General features: G+C 39.8%; 1 protein-coding gene across 3 annotated transcripts in view; it reads right to left on the bottom strand.

The window, feature by feature from the left end:
• MAP3K7CL (MAP3K7 C-terminal like) overlaps positions 1–13,418 on the bottom strand; it is a 31,437-nt gene extending 18,019 nt beyond the window's left edge. The window contains exons 1-4 of one of the 3 annotated variants that reach the window (XM_014882024.2): positions 12,526–13,418; positions 10,276–10,420; positions 9,653–9,761; positions 1,700–1,758 (exon numbers count right to left, since the gene is read on the bottom strand). In XM_014882024.2, the coding sequence (XP_014737510.2) occupies positions 1,700–1,758; positions 9,653–9,722 (129 nt within the window). In that variant the 5' untranslated portion in view covers positions 9,723–9,761; positions 10,276–10,420; positions 12,526–13,418. Of the gene's footprint in view, positions 1–1,699; positions 1,759–9,652; positions 9,762–10,012; positions 10,181–10,275; positions 10,421–12,138; positions 12,404–12,525 lie in introns of those variants that run through there. The other 2 variants (XM_088157204.1, XM_088157187.1) reach the window with 2 other exon arrangements.
• Between the last annotated feature and the right edge of the window lie 8,908 nt (positions 13,419–22,326).

The raw sequence follows: 22,326 nt of genomic DNA, 5'->3' as shown, positions 1-22,326 counted from the left end.
AAGGCATCAAAATATAAATATGCACATAAGCTTGAAAAGCTAAAGGATGAAGTGCTACCACAGATTTTATACTTCTAAGCAGTTGAGTCAGACAGGTAGTTATCAAAAGTTATCCTTTCAGCTACCTTGATATTATCAAGAGTTTATGAAGGACAATAAAAAGAACATTACATGAATCAAAGCCTTTGATACTGAGTATCATGAAAGTAAAGGAAGGTTTTAGTGAAACAAATGTCAAGTACTTAACAGACCAACTGGGTACATTTAACGGGACTGTGCTAGTGTGTGCTTAAAAACTTCTACTGAAAGGCTATTATCTATCCAGCACACTTGAAATTCCATATTTAGAGTATATCATAGGTTCCAGAAATGTAAAAGTCATAAAAGTCCTAATAAAAAAGTCATCGCTTGTCCTGCAGAGTACTTATATGTAATGTTAGTAATTTTGTTTTTATGTATTAACAGCAGCAATAACAATCACACTTTGCTCTTTTAGAGCCATCTTCACCCACTGGTCTTAATATTCTTTAACAAAAAAGGTAAAAATTATTAAGTTAATTTCAGAGATGAACAGAGGGATGAAGCAACTCCAGGATTAGGCAATGTGTCACTAAGAGAGCTGGAAACAAAATGCAGGTTCTTTCCTTTCAATTCAGTGCTTCAGCCATGAAGCATGATTGCTTTTCTCAAATAGAATTCTTCTAAGGAAAAAAATACCAATCATGTTTGCTGCACTGGAAGGTTAGTGGAATAGGTTAGTGGAAGAGGTTAGCATACTACCTGGTTCCTTTTGTCCCAAATCTTAAGCTGTTATTAATTCCTACTTATGCTTAAAGAACCTGCTCATATCCTTAGGATGAGAGGGATAGAGCAAGAAGAATCTCTGTCATCCTCCATTCCTTTCTCAGTCATCCTTTTGATGAGAGCAGCAGGACAGAAGCATCAGACCTTGAAGCCAGCAGCCCTCCCATGCTGTCTCACGAGTTGATGGGTACAGGAAAGATGACATTATTGGACAACGAGTGGCCTTTCTTATTGGACAACTAGTGCCTTTCTCAACTTACAGTCAGGAAACAACTGCTTTCAGAGTGAAATACCAGAGGAAGACTAAATGCTCCTGGGAAAACAGATGATCTGAAGTAGTCTACAAAAGCCAGCAAACACTCCAGAACCACCAAAGAGGAAAGGGAAATAATCCCTGGATGCAGAACTGGCTTTGTGCCTGGTGAACCATGGAGCTGCCATCAAACTGCTCTTTGTCCAGTATATAGGGGGCCCATCATCCCGACAAATCAGACTGGTCTCCAAAGGATTCTCTTGGAATGCTTCTGAGAAAACTGATTATATCAGTCATAGCACAGCCTGCAGGCATTATAATGTATAATGTCAGTCTCATTCCTTCTCCCATCAATTGAACAAGAACTCTCTTCATTGCAGTGCAGCAACACTGCAGGAGTTGGTTAGAAAACCTTAAAAGCAGGCAAGATTTTTAAAATAGTAATTTCCCTGCAGTTGGACTAAAAATTTTTTGCAGATCTTGAAAAGACAATGTTTTCTTCTATGGATATATACAATCTTATTAAATGTTAATAGGCTATAAAACACCACTAAAAACTTCCACCAGAGTGTAACAACCAGAGGCTTTTTATAACAACAAATACAGTGTATGTAAAGTAAAACCGTCATAAGAAAAGTTTACCTGCAGCTGCTGATCTAGTTCTGGAAATGCCAAAGAGAAGTTTTCAGGAGAAGCATCATCTAAAAGATAAACATGATGTTAAAAGTCATTGTCTACCAAAGAGGACATTTCAAGTAATCTGTTTGATGAAGTTCTATACTGCATATAGGCACAGTAATATCAGGATTCTGAAAACACCTCCACATCTTATCTTTTACACTAGAGATTCTCGGTAGAATCCTTGAACATACTAGTGGGTTGGTAATAAGAAAAGTTTACATTCTGATATACAGAAAGTCTTTTTTGCATTGCAGTGATTAAGAAACAAAGCCATTAGTCCAGTAGAACATGTGATAATTTAATAAAACAAATAAATCTAAACTGTTTTTCTTCTTGAGCTCTCTCCATTACACTGCTAAGTGAAGGACTGTCTTAAAGGACTTTAACCTGTCAATTACAATCCTTTTGGGCTAGAGTTAGTTCAATCATGACAACAAATCAAGATGTGTTTTTATTTATTTGTTTGGGATTTTTTTTGTTGTTTATTTTTAGTACAGGCTTCCAGCAAAGGTGGGACAGATTGTGCCAGTTATGTCAGGGTTGTGATGTGGACATCTGCCCACTAGTACCTGGACCAAGATCAGAAATACAAATCACACTTAGTAGCGCCAGTGCAATATTTCTTTCTCAGTGACTTTCACACTCTCAGTTTTACATTGGATTATGATGACTGTTTATTCATCTTACTACAGGTTATGGGAGGTGAGGAGAGTTGCTATTAGCTTACATTCAGTTATTTGTAATGTGTCAAAATTAAATAAGGATGGCTCTTACAGGAGAAAATCACCAACACAGTTCAGATCCTGCAACCTGCTGTGTACTTGTAGATTTGAACACAGCAACAAAAACCCAACAAGATCAAGAGGACCTCATATCAAAGCAGGATTCTAAAAGAGTACAGACTAGCATCTAAATTATTTTTCAAGTATTTGATATCTCTTTCTCCTATCCTCTGTGGTTATACAACAAAGGAGGTTGGGGAGAAAAAGCAAAATAAGACACCTTATCCTGCGGAAAATAAACATACTGGCTAACACATGGTCAGAGTCTTACCCAATAAGATATCTAGAGCTGGGCAGCCTCTGGGAAGAGATGCTCAGAGAAGAAAAAAAAATATAGTGATACAAAAGCAAAAGCTCTTGAACTTCCTCAGAAAACGAACTAAAGTTCCTATATTTTCGTGGAGGAGTTTACTTGCTAGCATTATCAAAAAGTCATATCCATGTCATGTGAGTGTCCCCCTTCTTTCTTCACACCATATGTCAAACATGTCCATTCTGGAAAATACTTAAAATTGCTTTAATTGCATAGATCATGCTCATATGCAAGTGTTTACCTTTAATTTGCTATTGCTTTCTTGTACAATATATAAATAGACTACTATTCTAAAAGAAGAAGGATGAATCATATGGCAAGGCTAAAAGGAAGGACAGAATAAGACTCAGTCTGACTCGGGCTACAGCTGCTCCACAAGTATTTGGCTGAATAGCTGTTAAATATTCTGACAGGGATATTGGACCAGAGTCATGGATGGCAGTTAAACTGCTATTTGTTTTGGCAATTCCAGCAGTACAATCTTTGGTAGAGTAGCTTTATGAAGGGATCTTGAACACCTTTAAAAATTCAGAAAAACATGGCAAAAGCAACACTCCAAATGATTAAAAAAAATTGAAGAAACATCAGACAGTAATTATTTTTTCACAGTATCAGCTATTAATAAGAAAATAAAATTAATACAGTGTCAGAATATTGGAAAATAAATTGGATCATACTCTGAAATGAATCAGTTAAAATTTTTGGAAGTACTATAAAGGATGGAATAGAGAGAGAAATTAATGTAGAGGAAATCCTTCAATAAACAGATGTTCCCTGCTTATTTTTTGAACTCAAGTGACTGAGTCAATGGTACTAAAAATAGAATGTACTGGTATCCTAACCATTATGACATACCATAGTACATTTTATAATGGGCTTGCCCTAGCATCTATTGAACAGCTGCTAGAGGTTTTTTTTAGTTATACTAGTTTAAGACTTGTTTAAATCATCATCTGACGTGCAGAAAATCATCGAGAAATGCTAGTCCTCAGTGTTTTGAAATTATCCTGAATTCCTAATTCTCTTAGGCTCTTTTGAGAATTTCAGCTGAAGTATCTAGTTTACAAAAATTAACAGAAATGCTCCTAACTAACTGTAATCTTGTTTTTCACAAAAAGAATAACAAAAGGCTTTCTCCACAGCTTTCATTGAAATAAATTATTGCCCCAGATCAGTCTTTATTTCACTGTTGTCAAAGTAACAATCACAAAAATAACAATAAAAAGCACTTAGTACTAATGAAAAATTTCACACAAGGGGAAAGTAAATGAAAGCAGTCATTCCCTTCTAAGACTTTTTTGAGGATGTTTTCAGGAAGTCAAGAGGAAAAATATAACTCTTGCATTTTTTTCTGAAGAATTGCTATTGTCCTTACACACAGAATACCAGTCAAAATCACATTGACTTAAAAACTACTGACTCTGAAAATCAGATACAAGACATGTCTGAAATGCCAATTAAACTACTCTGAAGATCAAAACATTCTCAAAATGATCTCCTGATCTGTGTTTATTTTCTACTCCGCCTCTTAACTAGAAAACAAAATTCTGAAATACCTCTTTTTCCCCCTTTCTCAATTAATTATCAATTTTTAAGGAATATCTAGATTTTTTTAAGGAATCACTGATATAATCAAAGACCCCTTTTATAATAGAGTTGGTGGCTTTTCTGTACCACAAATCCCTGAAAATATCTAGGCTGATTCTTCACCAGCTATAAACAGCATCTCATCCCTATAGTTGCTATATAGAAACACATAAAGAAAAATGATTTATAAGTCAAGCTGGATTTGGAAAACCTATTTACTTGAAAATAAAAATATATTTAAAAAGCAGAGACAGCAACTCACTGCACCTGAAAATGAGTCAAGATTTTGGTCAAAAGGAAACAAGAAAGGAGGAAAAACGTACACGTGCATATTATGGCCATTCCAGCAAACTCAACAGAACTATCCTGTGATGTGAAACAATCAGATCAGGGATTTAATTACAGCCACCTAAGTTAATATATCTGTAACATCATTTCTAAATGAGTAGCACTTCCTGATTTCCCATAGATCCCAAATCTAATTTTGAAGTTCTATATTTAAAAATGCCCTAAAGACCTGTACCCTGATTAAGACCCATGTGTTTTTAACCAAAGACTCAGTTCATGTGCATGAAATAGTGTGATTTTCATGTTTGTTTCATCAGGTTCACATGCTCTCTTGGTTTGCTGCTGGAAACTGTCATTGGAAACAAAGAGCAGCTGAACTCTGTTAACAGTGATTGCACAAAAGCTCACTACAAGCCCTGAGGCAGCTGATATATGCTAAAGTTGCATATTTGAGAATGAAGCTTGATTTCAGGAAAGCTTCACTTATTTAATCATGTTCTGGCCTCTTGGAGATTCCAATATCCCAGAGCTCCATCATGTAGTCAAATGAGAGAAATCCTTCACATGTTTCTGTCTAACTGATACAATGTCTGGCACTATTAAGTGTAATACCCAAATCTTTTCCTATATGGCTACTCCATTTAACTGAACTGTGAGCTAAAGGTAGTAAATCCTTTAAGAACAACAACTGATTCACCTGCAGTACAATCTTGAAAATTAGTTTCTCTGTGATCTTCACTAAGATAGACAGAAATAGAATATAAAAAATTTAAATGTGTTGAAAGCACATTAAGGTTGCTAAATCAAGCACTTGAAACTTAGGAAATGCCAATCACAGCTCTGCTTCCTTGAGTAACTGAGTTATGATCCAGTATTTAATTATACAGTCAGGTCCTATTTTTTTTCTCCTACATGTGTGGGCCCATGTATTCAGATCTCTTCCTTCTAAATTAAAGAATTAAATTGGTAACATAAGTAGGCTGCTATCCTGTAAGTAGATCAGCTCTTGCACAGGAGAAGTGCCCAAACTGAACTGCAAGCACCACAAGTTGAACCAACAACAGCAGCAAACTGCCTGTTAGGGTCCAGTCTTGGCCCTGGGAGGGCTGTGAGATGCAGCAGCTCTGGGCCTGGACACTGACAGACAAGCAGAGACTCATCAGATTCATCCTGGAAGGCTGTGTGGCTAAGTGACTGCGACTTGGCACTGCTCTGTGGAGCTCCAGGGCTTCTATTCGCAGCCCTGCCTGACACGACCTTACACAACCTCGCAGTTACCTCACTCGTAAAATAGTGGGGAACGGTCACTGCCCCACCCAGGAATAGGATGTGAAGGCTTGCTCAATAATAAGAGTTGTGGAGCTCCCAAAAATAGAAACAGTCCATAACGGAAGAGGTAAGAGGAATATCCTTCTACTTCATATACCTTCACTCAAGCCTAAGCATCCTCAGATGAATGTCCCTTTGAGGTATCTCACTGATTTCCCACCTAATTGCCCAAGAACTGAGCCCTGTAGGTTGGGTGTAGATTTAGGAAATTAGCTCTGTAAATTTCAGCCATATATTTTATCAATCCTCACTGGCTGTCAATCAATGTGCTGGAAAATCCCTGTGGCCATTACAACCAATATGAGAGTGGGGCAGGAATTTGGAGGTTGCTTTTGAAAAAGCAACCACTGCAAAACAGTCTTACATGAAACTAGAAAAGCAAAAAATTCCTTGTAGTCACTAAGATAATGAGCATAAAGAGGAGTAAAATAAGTAATTTTGCTATGCTTGCAAAAATATGACACTGTTCCACTGTCTGTCAGGTTCATTAGAAGATGTGTGTTTTGCCTTTGTTGTCAGTGATTTTTCTGGAAAGTGCTGTCAGAGGTAGCCTAATTTCAAATTAAAGAACTCACTAACAATTTCAGACCCAGTCATTTATTACCACACACTATGAGCAGAACTTTTCAGCTAGATTCAAGCTTTTATTCTAGGAGGCAAGGTGAAGAGATATAAACCTATAAATCTTCCCTTTGAACTATTATACAAAACAAATCCAGCTGTCTAAATTAAGTGAAGTTCATGTATTTGTAAGACTGATAAAAGTGAGGACATACTGAATTTCACCAGTTAAATGAAATTGATGCTGACAAACCACAATGAATTTTCAGCTTTGGAACACTTATTCGAACCTTGGAACACCACATTCAGTTCAAGCTGCATTAGTTTCCAAGTGATATAAGGTAGGGTGAAATAGTTGAATGTTTCCAATTCATTACTTTAAAATGGTACCTCAAGTCAAACTGTTGCTACACAGTGCACAGACACACCCTGGGAAGCGTGTGTTAGTGAACTTGAGTGAAAGAGTCAAATATAGATATTTATATATACAGGAATAAGAGATACACAATAAAACTGTCTTCTTATATAGCACCCGCTGATAGGCTGCTCCTGAGACTTTTAAGGAACTTGTTTCTCTACTTTCATATAAAAAATACCTCATAAAGCTGGCCAGAATTTAAGTCATCAGGTGTTGACTGACAAATAAGGTAACACACATTATTTCTTGTGCACTCAGGATAAGCCAACTCTGGTCTTGTAAGTCAGTTAACACAAAGTAATTTCTTCTCATGAGCTGAGAGTAGTTTTTCCTTTCACTGCTCCTCACACCCACTGCTTGCTTACAATCCTAGCCAGTGAGATAATCGCCACCCAGAAGAAACATTCCATTTCCTCTTTTTATATCCAGTTATGCTGTCAGTTCCTCCTAGTAAGCAGTTGCACAGCCCCCGGAAGGAGAATGCAGCCTTTCTTGGTGAAATGTGTCACTGTGCCTTTCAAGTGAGGTAGAATTTAAGGAAAAGCTTAAGTCGGAGAGATTTCCTCACCACATAGCCCTTGCCAAGAACTTATTGTGTCCTAGCAGTGCATGAGCTTCGGCAGATGCTTTACTATCACACATCAGGTAACTCCTGTTCAAACTGGAAACAAATATCCTCATTAAGGAGGAAAAAATAGTAAAGGGAAAAAAGTGCACCTGCTGTGGAATACCTAAAGGTCTATCTGTTGAATGTTTTTGCAGCTCATCTTTAAAAAAAATGTGTAAAATAATTGTTTGTACTCTCTTGATTCAACTGTGATTTGCAGGAAATTTTCACACCCTGAAAGCTTATTTCCTTTGTCTTCTTGAAATATATCTAACAGAAAAATGATCTAAATTCTTATGACATAGTAAAACAATAATGTTAGTTTAGACCTCCTGGTAGCCCCCAAAGGAATGGGATGCAGAGGGGGACATGGCACTCACTCTACTGGTTGCTGCTTTTTTTTATCAGTACTCATGAAGATTCTGGATCGCATACTGCAGGAACATTTGCATATATACAATAAAAGACTCAAAATTTTAACAATTTTAACATTTGGAACAATTTAAAAATATGTAGAAGGAAAAGATTACCTTTCTCTCACTGAGTTTATTTTTGTAAACGTTAAGAGAGAGGCTGGAATTATGAGCAGGATAAAAAAGTAAAAAATAAAGTATGATGCAATGTTAAGGAAGTTAAGCTTCCTGCCTTTCATATCCCCTTCTTCCAAGCTATTCACAACCTTGTCATTTCCTACTGCTGTCTCTTGTCACAAACCACTCTACTCTCTTTGATTTTCCCATGGTCTCAGCTTTCTCTGACTTGTTTTCAGTGTCTTACTTTAGCATTCTTTTTTTCGTAATTTTAAGAGCACTCCCCTTTCTTTTACATCTCCTTCAAGACCTATTTATGCCATAATTCCTGCAAGCAATTTGCCATGTGACTGTATCTTGAAAGATGTGAATGATTCCTTACTGCTTTCTGTAATAAAAATATAATTACCAGATTATTTTAATTTATGAAAAAGAGTACATAGATTATCACGTGTTTCTTTATATTCCTTGTCCAAATCTTTCTTTGTCACTCATCTTTATGAACGGAAAGTTAGATTCAATAATATATGAAGATGTTTGGTTTTAAATTCCCTTGCTTAGGGGATGAGATTGTATTTCAGTATTGTAGCTGAAAATTAAGAGTACACAACAATTAGCTAGGAAAGACAATGCGTATTCTAAAATATTTTTTAAATGGAAAATTGTATTCAAGCTGAGATTCTGTTCACACAAACCTCAGGCAGTGACCTCACGCATTATGCTACAATGCAGAGTCCCATAAAGCACTCAACAGTTGTCCTTATAGCTCATGCCATAAACACATCTCAGTCCTGATTCTAGGCACTCACCTCGCAAAAGCAACAGCCAACCTTTTTTGGATGCTTTTCAGCTTCAGCTTCCTCTTTGATTTATTTAATTTTGACTTTCACTGTTTGGCAACAGCTCTCCAGTCCTTAATAATATTGAAAGTGCAAACCAACAATATTTATCTACTCCAAAGGGTCCATGTGTATACAGGGTATGTTTGGGGAAAGTAATACTCCCTCTGCACGAGCTGATAGGATAACATCAATGAAATTTCTGCTGCTATCTCAGAGAACATGCCATGTGGGGCACCTGTTTCCTGAAACCTTTCACCAAGCTGGGCATGTGTGGCACTTTCCAATCTTCCCCCTAGAAAATGTCTGTTCCTGCTCTAGGCTCATGCAAATTTGTCCTTTTACTTTTCTTGTTCTACAATTCCATGAAATCAGACACACTGCACATTACAGTTCTAATCACATTCCACAAACCACTGAAAGTAAGTAAAGATCGAAACTGTCAATCTAATGGGTTTAGTCTAATGAAATTGTTAATGGAAACATTAAAGGTTATCAGACAGGAAAACTGATCACATGCTACCACTCAGGAAAAAAAATCCATCCATTACACTGGACTAGGTTTGATATTGTAAACATTGGTAAGTTAATGTAAAATTTAAAAGCAGTTGTGGTTTAAATTTAAAAGCATTGTGTTTTACTCCATAAAGTAAACTGTACCTGGGGAATCATTAAGGCTGAAGGCAATTCGTACTGGCTTATCAGCAGGTACCCTGGCGGTGGTGATCATGTGGGCACTTGAGTCAATGTTTTTACTTGTTTGTTCCAGCTGCAATAATACAAAAAAATATATTTATTACAGAGCATGTGACATCATTCAACAAATGAGTTTTAATGCTTTTCATGCACTCAGAGCTGCCTTTCCCATCCTAGCTAAGCAATATTTAGAATCAAAGTCAAGGGAGTGCCATTTCACTTTTCCATTTAAAAAGAATTTAAGTGAAATTCAGAGACAGCTTTTATTTTTGCTATTTATAGATTAGAAAGAACGATGGCAAAGGAAGCTGCCTCTCTTCTCACCTGCTTGCTCCCCGCCATTGCCCCTTCAGTAAGCCTTGACTCGTGGCAATGCTGCCTGGTTCTGAAGGTGAAGAAGGAAGAAGGGGTGGGGAGTTGAGAGTAACATGACCCCAAGCCTGCCCTGTGATTGGAACCGTGCACACCACTCCACATGGTGTCAATGAGGAGGCACTCATCCTCCTACCTTCCACCCATGCTCCCCCAGTCCAACTGCACCTGCAAGTCACACACTTCATAACCAAAAATTCATGGGGTCTCCAAACCTTGGTGGTGATTCTTCAGTGGAAGCCTGTGCGGGTGTAGGGGTCTGTCTGCATGGATTTGGCTCCTGGGTCGGGACCTTACTAAGTCCTCCGTCTTTCTTCTGAGACCATCAGTTCCAAAAAGTGATTTTACTGTGATGAAACCCTGTCCATTAAGAAAACTACTAGTTCATTTCAAATATGGCAGTAAAGAATTGTTGAGCAACAAAAGAATTAGCTACTTTTGTTCTCTAATAGTGTAATTAATCATCTCTGCTTTAAAAGTTAAGACAGAAAAGTTGAAAAGCCCTGAAAAATTGTACTCTGAGCTCTACTATGTATATTTAACCTCTTGAATGAACAATTTTGGTTAAACTCTATTGGATAGCTGAATGAAAACCATCTCCTTGATTATCTATCAAAAAGCTGCTAAAATTTAAAGATATTAATCTTCTGATTAGCACCATGTGTGGAGAATGTGAAGTCAGTGGGACCTTGTGCATGCAAAAGATCTGCCCATAAAGAAATTATTTTAGGATTCTGGACTGCTATCCAGCACACATTGCATTCATACCAAATATGTATTTTAAATGACCATAAAAACTTCTTAGGGAATTAGAAACCAATTTCATTGGGAAAATACAATGAATTTACTAATTCATTGTCAGCAGACAACAGAGCATTTAGCTAGTGAAAACAAGAGCCACTTTCCTAAGCCAATAATCTTGCAGTTTTTCAGTAAAGTAGCTATTGTATTGCATGAAAATTCTACCAAGTCATTCTAATTCATACTGAATTATTTGGCAGTCTCAAAAAGTCAATAAAAGAGAACACAATTTCAGGAGTATAATCTTCCTTGGTGGCGCATAAGTGAATCCAACACCTCTCTGGCATAATTGCCATGCTATCAGTGGAAGAGGATCAAATTTGCATTGGGTCCACTAATTTCAGCATTTCTTGTTTGTTTGCTTTGTCTCTCTTGATATTTAGCTAGCAAAGTGATATCGTTACTTGTTATTTGAAGTGCATAATCTTTTCTTACAATAACAACAAATAATCTAAAGTCCTTACTTTGAATGAATTTTATTTGAAGCTGAAAGTGTCTCTTTCTACTAGTATACAAAGGATTAAGGTATCAGGGATTGCTTTTAATTCCCCATTACTAATATTCAAGACTCACAAAAATGGAACTATTATCTATGAAGCAGAGGCAAAGAAATGCCAAATAAATTGCAGCCATGTATGTTTTAGATTCAGTAAAAGACCCTTGGAGTCAACTGAAACATTTTATTTTGAAGTACATTGCATCAGAACAAATAATTTTTACCTTCTGAGCACTCTTGATCTCTTCCCCACCCTCATTTCATAAGAAACATCTGAGACATCTCATTGTTTTTAAAATACAACAGAATTACCAATGCAAAATTCTTTAACATATTTTCCTTCCTTACTTCTCAATACAAGGTAAAGAAAAAAAACCTCAGAATGAAGAGATTTTGAGTGACAAGCAAATCCTTAAAACAAGGCTGTTCATTGTTCTGTGCTGTTTGTACACTTTCCCTGACAGTGATTATCTCAAGTGGTCTTTCACATAAGAGAATACTTCACGTTTCACATCCTAGCCTAAGAAATTAAAAGGATGCATTCTGCTAGAGCTTTTAAAGTTGCCATAACAATATTGCTACAAGACTGTTATTTTATCCCAATCACATACTCTGTGGTGTGCAATGTTTTAAAATGAACTCTTTTAACCATCTACTCTGTGAGGGTAAAAATCAATACCCTTTCACTAAGAAATGGTGAATTCTATCAAAACACAAAAGGAAGTTTTAAATTTATTCTAATTCAGAAAAAAGAAATCTCATCTTTTTACACAGCATTTACCCTGTTATCATTTCTTTTACATTGCATTTATCTCTTCGCTTCTTTTTTGTGAAATCCTCAAGCTCTTCATCACAAAAAGCAATCACAGAGAACAGAGAGGGACGGAAAAAGCCTGTGTGCAAACAAGGTGATATTAGGAAACATGCAGACCAACTGCCCCCAATTCCCCACATCCTTTCTTCATGAATGAAGAACAGTATCTCTGTAGACAGAGATGAGAATGAGTGGGCAAACTGGAACTTAATGAGATTTAATGAGCAGCTCTTGTCTTCCCAACAATTTCCTGTAGAGCTGGCTGGCTGCTGTTCCTCTGTAAAAAACCTGCAGGAGAAGTCAGATTAAATGCTGTTACAGCTTTACAGATTTTTTTCACACCTGTTGCCTTACCTCACTTAGCGGAGTGTCTGCACTTGTATAATCCAGGGCCAGCCACTGCCTTGGCTTGTCGTTGCCTTTATGGAGTAAAGCTTCAATAAAAGAAAAGGCTGCACCTGCTGCATAGCAACAAACTGACAAGGTCTGAGAAGCTGAGACAGCTGTCAGGGCAACATGCTGCTACCTGCACTTCCCATAGGCTTTGCTGTCCCAAAAGATAACCCTTTTCCACTTTTCTCCACAATTCTGCTTTTCCTTCCTCCCCCTCCAGGGATGAGGGATTATGATGCTGTCACACTTCAGGGAGGAAAAAATCCTTCTGTCACAGTCATTATTAAGCAGAAAACTCTGGTGAGCCCAAGATTTTTAATTCATTAGTCCTGGCAAACCTGAAATACAAACAGACTTGCTTCATAGGACAGGAATGTTTTCAGCATGACCCAATCAGTGTCTGTGTCTATTCCAGCAAACTGGCAAAGATAGCATGACTCCAGTCAGCAAAAATGTCTGCAGCTCCAATCAGCTTGGGCTGACACTGCCAACTTGGACTGGCTACAAGCACACTCTCAAATGATAGCAGCGACTATCAAAGCTAACAACAGCCGATGGGCTTGGCCTCTTAGGCTTACGTTTGTGTTGGCTTTGGCTAAGCCAGGCTTGTTTAAGAGAAGCCACCAACCCTTCTCTTCTGAGGAGATAACAGGCAAATCTCAGAATGCGTAGGCTGTAAAAGCAGATGTATTTATAGATCAGCTGGTGATGGCGGTGATAAATGAAGCTGACTCAATCAGAGATTTGGCTGAACTCGGAGGATTTCCTAGTGTGATTTCACATAGCTTTTTTCCCCCAAACTACTGGCAAGCAATTTAATAGAAAAATCTTGAAGTATTACAAGAGATTAATTTCTTAATCTTAAAGTTTCATTTTCTGTTGCCAGAAAATAAAAGTTTAATCCCTGTCACGCACATGTACTACCTACATGACTTCTTTGATTGAGTGCTACCACTGTCATTAGGACAAATGGAGAAAAATGGAAAACAATTACAGAATGATTTCACAGACTATCTTTATTGTTTTGTGCTTGAAAATGGGGTCTCCTTCAAAATGTATGTGAAGGTATATTCATCTTTAAATTCCAGATGGAAAGAGCTTATCTAATCCAGATCTATATAGACACATTCCCAGATTCAATGGCTCAGCTGAGATATAGAGAAGCTGTGGGATGAATAAAGACATGAAGGTCTGCAGTCAAATTTTCGTCCTTCCTCACTCTCTCACCTTCTGGCCCTAGTCCAGAACTGATCTCACCAGGGCAAAAATCTGGAAGCTAGCAGTTGCCCTTGTGGCCTCAAAAGACCTTTTTTTATACTTCAAAATTATAAAACTGCAAAAATATCCTATGCACACTACCCCAGCAGTGACCTGGGAAGGCATACACCATTAGTTAGGTATCTCTTGAGACCGTCTTTAACTGCAGTGGGATTTCAGAGCTCTGGCCCAAACAGCTAGTACTGCATCTATGGCTACACTGACCATTTTCTCTTTTCTCAATGCGTTTCTGAAAGATTGATGGTTCCTCCCTAAACGTCTCCTTTGGAAGGGGCAGAAGACAGATTTGCCTCTGATCACAATTATTACTGCAAATAACATTCTACAGCTCAAAATTATCAGTAGTTGGTATTGATCTCCAGCTCCACATGCAATTACTTTAAAAGTATTTGTTGGAAGATACAGAAAATCCCGGTTCCAGTGGAGTCACAAATAATATTTGGAACCAGTTTTCATGGAGCCAGGGTTTTCCCCAAATCATAAGATATTACTCTGTATGGACAGATGGTATTCAGATGGCATTCGTAACTTTGTAACATGCCATTACAGTAAAGCCTAAGAAAGGTTGTCTACATAAAATCTTAAGACAGGCAAAATTTCCAGTAGCCATGACAGCAAGGGTCTTGAAATGATGTCTCAATAGTGCAGGGTGTTTTTTTCCAGATGGCTCTGACACTCCATGTTTCCAGACTGACACTTCAGTTGCACTCAGTTTAAATAGCATGTGCATTTGCAAATTAAATACATCATCATTTTATGTCTTGTAGCCACTGTATCCATGTTTTTTAAAATTTCATTGTTTCTAGTTAAATCTGTATTATTCACAGACTCATGGAATCACAGAGTTTTTAAGCTTGGAAGGGACCTCTTGTGACCACTCTTTCCAACCCTTCCTGCCAAGGCAGGTTCATCTGGAGCAGGTGACACAGGAATGCATCCAGGTAGGTTTGGAATATCTCCAGAGAAGGAGAATTCACAAGATTCCTGAGCTGCCTGTTCCAGTACTCTGCCCCCCTCCATAGAAAGAAGTTCTTCCTCATGTTTGGGTGAAACTTCTTGTGTTTCACTTTATGGCCATTGCTCCTTGTCCTGTCACTGGGCACCACTGACAAGAGCCTGGCACCGCCCTCTTGGCACCCTCCTTGGAAATATTTGTATGGATTATTGAGATTTCATCTCAGTCTTCTCCAGACTAAACAGACCCAGATCTCACAGTCTATCCTCATAAGAGATGCTCCAGAACCCTCATCATCTTTGTGGCCTCTGCTGGACCCTCTCCAATAGCTCCATGCCTTTCTTGTCCTGAGGAGCCCAGAACTGGACACAGTTACACATTTCTGTGAAGTGTGTGCCTCTGAATTGTGGGCTAAGATCCAAAACTGCACAAACCAGAAGGCCCTCGATTTGCAGTTGATATCAGCTCTGTGCTTTACACAATGATTAGTCACCTGAAACTACTACTTTATGGGAGTTGGCATATTTTATTTTACAAATGTGAGGCTATTATAGCATTCTGCATACTGAAGATCAAATTTGAAGCATCAGGATTCATGATTTGACTGTAATTGCTGTATCATCTATTGATTCTTGGGATGATTGTGCTAAAACTCTCAACAACATGGACTCAAACAGCATATTTTTAAAAGTTCTTTAAATTACTTTATAAAAGTAAACTAGGGAAGTAAACTCAATTCTAAACAATGAGGAAATTGAAGTCTAGGATTCTTCACTTCGTTGACTTGCTCAAATTAATAGTCCAAGGAATTTGGGTAGAGAGAAATCCCACAATTCTTATTTACTAAAGAGGTTATTAAAATAATTGCACCTAAACAAATTACTCTCCAATTTCTTGCAACACAAAAAATATTTCTCCCTGAAAGACTGCACATACACCTTACAGTCATCTCTGTGAAAATTACAGAACGCTGATAACTCCAGGGTTTGGGGTTTTTTTTGCATGTGTAGGAGCACAGCCTGCCCTGTTCCTTTTTCAGAATACTCCTAGTCATCAAGTGCCTGGTATCCAACCAAAATTCTTTCAGTCCTGCATCACAATATGAATCTGGTGGATATCACATTTTATTAGTCAAAAACACCTTAAAGGAATATACTCTAAATTAGGAACAGTGGGACTTAATGATATTCAGTAGTGGAAACACGTAAATTTTCAAAAAGTTTTAGGATGAAGTATCACTTATTCTACAGATGTTAAAAAAGCCAATATCTGCAATCTAATCAAACACCTGTTGCCTTCACTTTTTAGCTGTGCTACTTTAAATTCATCTCGGTGTCCCAGTATAAGTAGTATTTTAGTAGCGTATGACCTCATTCATGCTAAAATGGTGTTTCACAGATTGCCAGTGACTATTTAAAAATACACTTTAAATATTCTAGCATACAGAAGATGTTCCAAGAAGAAATAAAATTAAAAAAAAAAAGAAAGGTATTGCGTGAAATTGCAAATCACTCACAATCCAACATCTCATATCCTGAAAACTGGAGCAACCAACAGAGAATTTCCTTAGTGTTCTTAGGTATTACCCCTGGTTTCCTTGCCTAGGTAGTATTTTAACACAGGTAAGATAATGTACTTTCCTCAAAGCTCTACTCTCATGAATGGTTGAATTCCATCAGATTAAATTAAATCATTAGCACCAATAGAAAAATACATTGTGCACTAAATTACAGAAGAGGACATAAACAAATTTATAATTAATGGCAAAGGGATATGCAATAGCTGAATTCACTTACATAGGATCACACAGGTTTAATAAAGGAGATCATTGCCGAGAAATTAAAGATTGGTTTAATCAAGGTAATGTGGATTTACAGGAGCTGACCCAGCAATTTTTACATCTGCCTTAAGATCATCTGCAAATAACTACATTGTGAATTATTTGAAAACCTGACTGATGAAAAACTCCATCACTTCCACAGCAAACTCCAGGAAGAAACTGCAAAAAGCTAGTTCTGCTGAGAGAAAGCAAGCTGAAGCCTTGGAGATATGATGCTGCCAAAGACCCCTGTATAACTCTGCATGGAAGACAAGATGAAAGCTGAAGTTAGAAATATTACTGGAAAAGCTTCACTACTGTCAGAAATCAACAGGTGCAAATTTACACACTTTACTCACATCAGCATAGAGATGAAAATAACCTTTAGAAGCTAATTATGGGAAGAATGATGGTGGGTCATCTCAGCAGGGAATGCTGAAGGAGGATACAGTTAGACAGTGCACAGCAATTCACTGGGAGGTCAACAGCTGAATGTTCAAAGCCAGCACTGGCTACTACTGGTTAACTGGGAACACCAGCATTTAAACAAAAATGAATCAATTTTGCTTACCACTTTTGCAGCTAAATTACATTCAGCTTAGTCCTAGATGAGAAAGATAGTTCTCTCACATCATGTAAAATGGAGTAATCACTCCATTGCAATTGGACTTGCTGTTCCTGAAGGAAATGCTTACCTTACCTTATTTAAGAGCTCACCTGAAGAAGACACTACAAGATATCACAGCCTTGTTGATGATGGCTGAGGTCATCATGTTATCATGGATACATGCACAAGACTCTCAAGGCAGCACACTCATTCATGAAGATTTGCTGCTCTGAGGAAGAAATCAGCATGCAGAAGAATGAGGCAAAATCCCAAACAGCAGCTGGTATTCTGGCAATACTTGAACCCTCACTACTGATTCAGCACTGAAACTGTCTGTGGTAATACTGCCAGCTGCAGACATAGAGAACTTTAGAAACAACAAAATCTAGAATATTTATTAGCAAAAAGAACTCATTAGGAAATGCAGCTCATAATAGTCCAGGAAATCCTCACTCCTTCTCTAGATACTTATCTGCACTTGCAGTCCAAAGAGCCAGCTGTATCCTGGGCTACATCAAAAGAGGTATGATCAATAGGCCAAGTGAGGAGATTCTCCCCACCTGCTCTGCACTCTTGAAACTCCACCTGGAATGCTCTGTCCAGCTCTGGGGTCCCCAGCATCAGAAGGACATGGAGCTGCTAGAAGGAGTCCAGAGGAAGCCACAGAGATGCTCTGAAGGCTGCAGCCCCTCTGCTCTGGAGACAGGCTAGGAAAGCTAGGAGTGATTAGCCTGGACAAGAGAAGGCTCTGGGGCTCTTAGAGCCCCTTCCAGTGCCTAAAGGGGCTCTAAAAGAGCTGGAGACAGATTTTGGACAAGAGCTTGGATTGACAGGACAGGAGAGAATGGCTTCCCAATGATAGAGAGGAGGTTTAGATTGGATATTAGGAAGAAATTCTTCCCTGTGAGGATGGTGAGGCCCTGGCACACATTGCCCAGAGAAGCTGTGGCTGCCTGTCATGGTTTAATATTGGCCAAACACCAGGCACCCATGAAAGTGCCTTGCTCACCCTCTTCTGTTATAGTTGGGCAGAGGAGAGGGAAAAAAATTAATGGAGGTCTCATGAGCTGAGATGAGGACTGGGAGAAAAACACTCCGAGGGCAAAACAGATACAAATTTAAAGATATAAGGTAAATTTATTATTAACAGAGTCAGAGGGAGATAATGAGAAATAAAATAAGCCCTTAAAACACCTTTTTCTCACCCAGCCCCTCCCTCTTTCTCACTGACAGTGCAGGGAGATGGTGTGGGGTTTTGGTTAGCTGATCACCTCTCTGTTCACTCAGGAAGAGGAATCTTGTCTCTGCTATGCTGTGGGGCCCGTTCCACGGGCAAACAGTCATCCCAAAACTGCTGTGGTGTGGGCCATTTATCCATGAGGTGCAGTCTTTTAAAGATAGGCTGCTCTAGTTTGGAAGCAAGGCCCTCCCTCTCTGTTTGGGTCTCCCACTGGATCACAGCTTTCTCTGGCATTCACCTGCTCCAGCATGAGCACTTTTCCCATGGGCTGTGAGTGGATCTCTGCATCTCCCGTGGACCTCATGGATTACAGTTTGCTTCACCATAGTCCTCACCATGGCTTGAAGAGGAATCTTTCCTCTGACACTTGGTTCCTTCCCCTCTTTTTTTTTCCACTGACTTTAGTGCTGCCATATTATTTTCCCTTACATGTTTCTCTTTTATTTTCCATCACGTCCTCACTTCCTCCTCTACTCTGACAGAAGAAAAGCTGCTGCTCGTAGGTGCCATTGCCATCAAGTTCCACCAGTTCAGAGATTCCCACAGGATCCCGCAGTGCCGAGGGGTCGATCTCGTTCAGGTTCCCCGTTGGGAGCCGCTGGCCGCGTTTTCCCCGCCGGCCCTGCGGCCCCGGCTCCACGGCGGGGGCAGCGGCAGCCGCAGGTCCATCAGGGGTTGGCTCTGTCAGATATGGTGGAAGCTTCTAGCAGCTTCTCACAGAAGCCACTTCTGTGGCCCTCCCCCACTACCAAAAATCAGGCTGTGGCAAATCAACACACTGTTCTCTCCCTGGAAGTGTTCAAGGCCAGGCTGGATGGGGCTTGGAGCAACCTGGCCAAGTAGGAGGTGTCCCTGCCCATGGCAAGCATGTTGGAACAAGATGAGCTTTAACATCCCTTCCAAACCAAACCATTCTATGACTCTATGGTCTTCTCTCCTTGAAAGTTACAATATTATAACCAGAAAGAGCAGTATGGTAGATGTATCAAGCATGTGGCTATCATACAGTGACAGGATATGTGTATGTGAATTTATCTTATTCCATAGAATAAACTACATTAAACAAGAAATCATATGGTTACAGTCAAAATCTGTCAGACTTATGACCGCCTCCTCATTTACAGTCAGTGTGGAACCCTTGTACTTCTCTGATATGATCTGCAATGATAGATGCTCACACCACTTTCCCCTATGAATCCCAAATTCAGCCAAAACTGCTTATTCCGATGAAAGGCATTCTATTTTTCATAAACCTAAAGGTACACTAGGAGGAAAAAAAAACCCAAACAAATACTTTGCCAAGATTTATCTGCCAAGATAAATGAAACAAGACAACTTCAAAGACTATTGACCTAGGCACAGCAACTATCCAGAAAAAAACCAAACCTCTGCCTACTTTCTACTAGGACACAAAGAAGAAAACGTTGGGTAAGAACAGTAAAGGGCTGCTTTTTCAGAGGGGGTTAAAATAGCCCTTGAACTTTGCTTTCCATAAATGATCACCCTGAAGCTGATTGCAGGTGAAGGACTAAGCACTATGACTGTTTCATTAGCAATACCACGCTTTTCCTCTTATCACAGGAATTTTATACGGAAGAAACATATATTCTTGTGATCTAATGTACAGGACTAAGCCAATCAGTCATATTAAGACTCCAGAATATTCCAGTATTAAGTAATGCACTGCAGAGGCCCTGAGAAGCTGACTTTAGTAGTGGGATGGATTGTGCTGGTGCATCCTCTTCCTCAGGTCACACTATGGTCTGGTTGTCATTAGACATTGGCCTTGATGAACTGCATCTGGGCTAAGCCCCTCTTGAGCTTATCAGAAACTGTTCCTGGGAAATGGTGGTGTCAAGCAAGCATCTATTTTTTAAAGACACAGCCTTGGAAATACATTTTTCTTGCCTGAATAACAGTCCAAGTCTAATGTCCAAGTCCAAGTGTTACAGAACCTTCAAAGAAACCTATTGACCTGAATTGTAGCCAGGATGAAAAATTGCTAATGACTAAGGCCTACTGTCTTTCAACTCTATAAACAGTAGTTCAAAGTAAGTCGCTTGGAGCTCTCAATTATAAGGGGCTAATGCATATTGAAGCCCACTTGATATTGACTCTATAGTGGAGATCAGGATTTTTCGGGATTTTTTTTGTTTCTTTCTCTCAGGGAATTTTCTCCCACTTGTTGCCTAAGAGATAGTAACTTGGGAGATGGCTACTTGTGAGACAAAAGATGTAGCTGGGAGGAGGAGGAGGGGGAAGGGTGGGGTTTGTTGCTGTCTCTTGGCTGGGGAGCTTTTTCTGGGGAAGTGCAGAGACACCATGAGATTTTGGCTGGAGGATGAGGATCTGGGCTCAGCTCCTTGCTCTGTCTTACTCTCAGGACCGGAGGGGAATGGTCTGGCTGGTGCCACTGCGGGGGAAAATTTGCTGCCACCGTGGAGGTCAGCCAGCCCTTTACTGCTTCTCCTGCTATGGGTGAGCCTTTGCTTGTAAGGGCGGCCGTGGAACTGGGATCTTTCCATCACCTGACCTCACTGGGAAGGACCCTCACCATCTACTGGAGTGTCCCAGGGGAAAACCCAGGACCCCTTCCCCTCGCCCTCTGAGGGAGCACCTCTGAGTTGCCACTGCCCAGCTCTGCTGCTTTCTGCTGCTGCTTTGGGCTTTTTGCTACCCTTTAACCTAATATCCTGTGCCTGCCCTGTGGATACCCTGTGGCTCCTGGCACAGGTCGAGTTTTTTGCTAGGCTTTGTTCTGTCATCCCAGGCGTGCTTGCCTGTGCTGTTCCAGCCTCCTGTTCTGAGGTTCCTGCTATGGTCTATTTTGCCATCTGGAGTGGCCCTGAGACCGGCTGCCCTCCATGAGTTTGCAAAGGGAGCCCCTTCTCTCTCTCTCTCTCTCCCCCGCATTGCTCAAGGCGCCATTACCACATGAGGGACAGCTGAGTGCGCCACAGCGCCCCCTGCAGGCGGGGAGGAATCATCGCCCCTGCCCTGCCCGGTCGGGAGCCACCAGCGCCCCTGCTGGCTGTGAGTGGAACTGCATGCAGGGGAAAGCACCCGAGGCCCAGCGAAAGCTGTGCTTGGGATTTTTGTTGTTGTTGTTTGTTTGTCTTGTTATACATATTAGTAAAGAACTGTTATTCCTTTTCCCACGCCTTTGCCTGATAGCCCCATAATTTTGAAGTTAAAATAATTTGGAGGGCAGGGGATCATGTTTTCCTTTCCAAGGGAGGTTGGCTTGGTGGCAGGCATCTGTCTTTCACACCAAGACATTCTATAAACTGTAGTCCAAAGTGAGACCCCTTGAGTTCTCTATTCCCAGAACATAAGAGAGCTAATGTGTACATCACAAACAGATAACTGGATGGCTGTTGAGCCAAGAAGTACTTGTTGGGACTTGGTATTAACATGCCATGAGAAAGAAGAAGATGTGGCTGGGAAGAGGGGCTAAGGTGGACATAGGGCAGCAATTTTCCATGAGAAAGAACTACATAGAGTGTGGCATAGGGGAAAGAATGGGAATGGACCACCAAAGACCCCTAAAGCCCTCCAACCCATTTCCAGAAAGGCCTGAAAGAACAGACTGTGCATGATAATTCACTTAAATAGAAAGTGAGAAATCTGTCTTCAGGGTGGAGAAACGTCTTCATAGAAAGATATCCCCTAAAGCCCAGTTGGTGCCTCAGGACCCTGGACATCTCACGGGCCAGATCGACACAGTTGGATCCCCACTGAAACCAGGAGTGGCATCCCTTCTGCCAGATCAATTCCTTCCTTCCTTCCTTCCTTCCTTCCTTCCTTCCTTCCTTCCTTCCTTCCTTCCTTCCTTCCTTCCTTCCTTCCTTCCTTCCTTCCTT

Source organism: Sturnus vulgaris, chromosome 2 (assembly GCF_052056855.1).
Source record: "Sturnus vulgaris isolate bStuVul1 chromosome 2, bStuVul1.hap1, whole genome shotgun sequence".
Taxonomy (NCBI): domain Eukaryota; kingdom Metazoa; phylum Chordata; class Aves; order Passeriformes; family Sturnidae; genus Sturnus; species Sturnus vulgaris.
The sequence above is the reverse complement of the archived record's forward strand: the minus strand, read 5'-3'. Positions and strand labels throughout refer to the sequence as shown.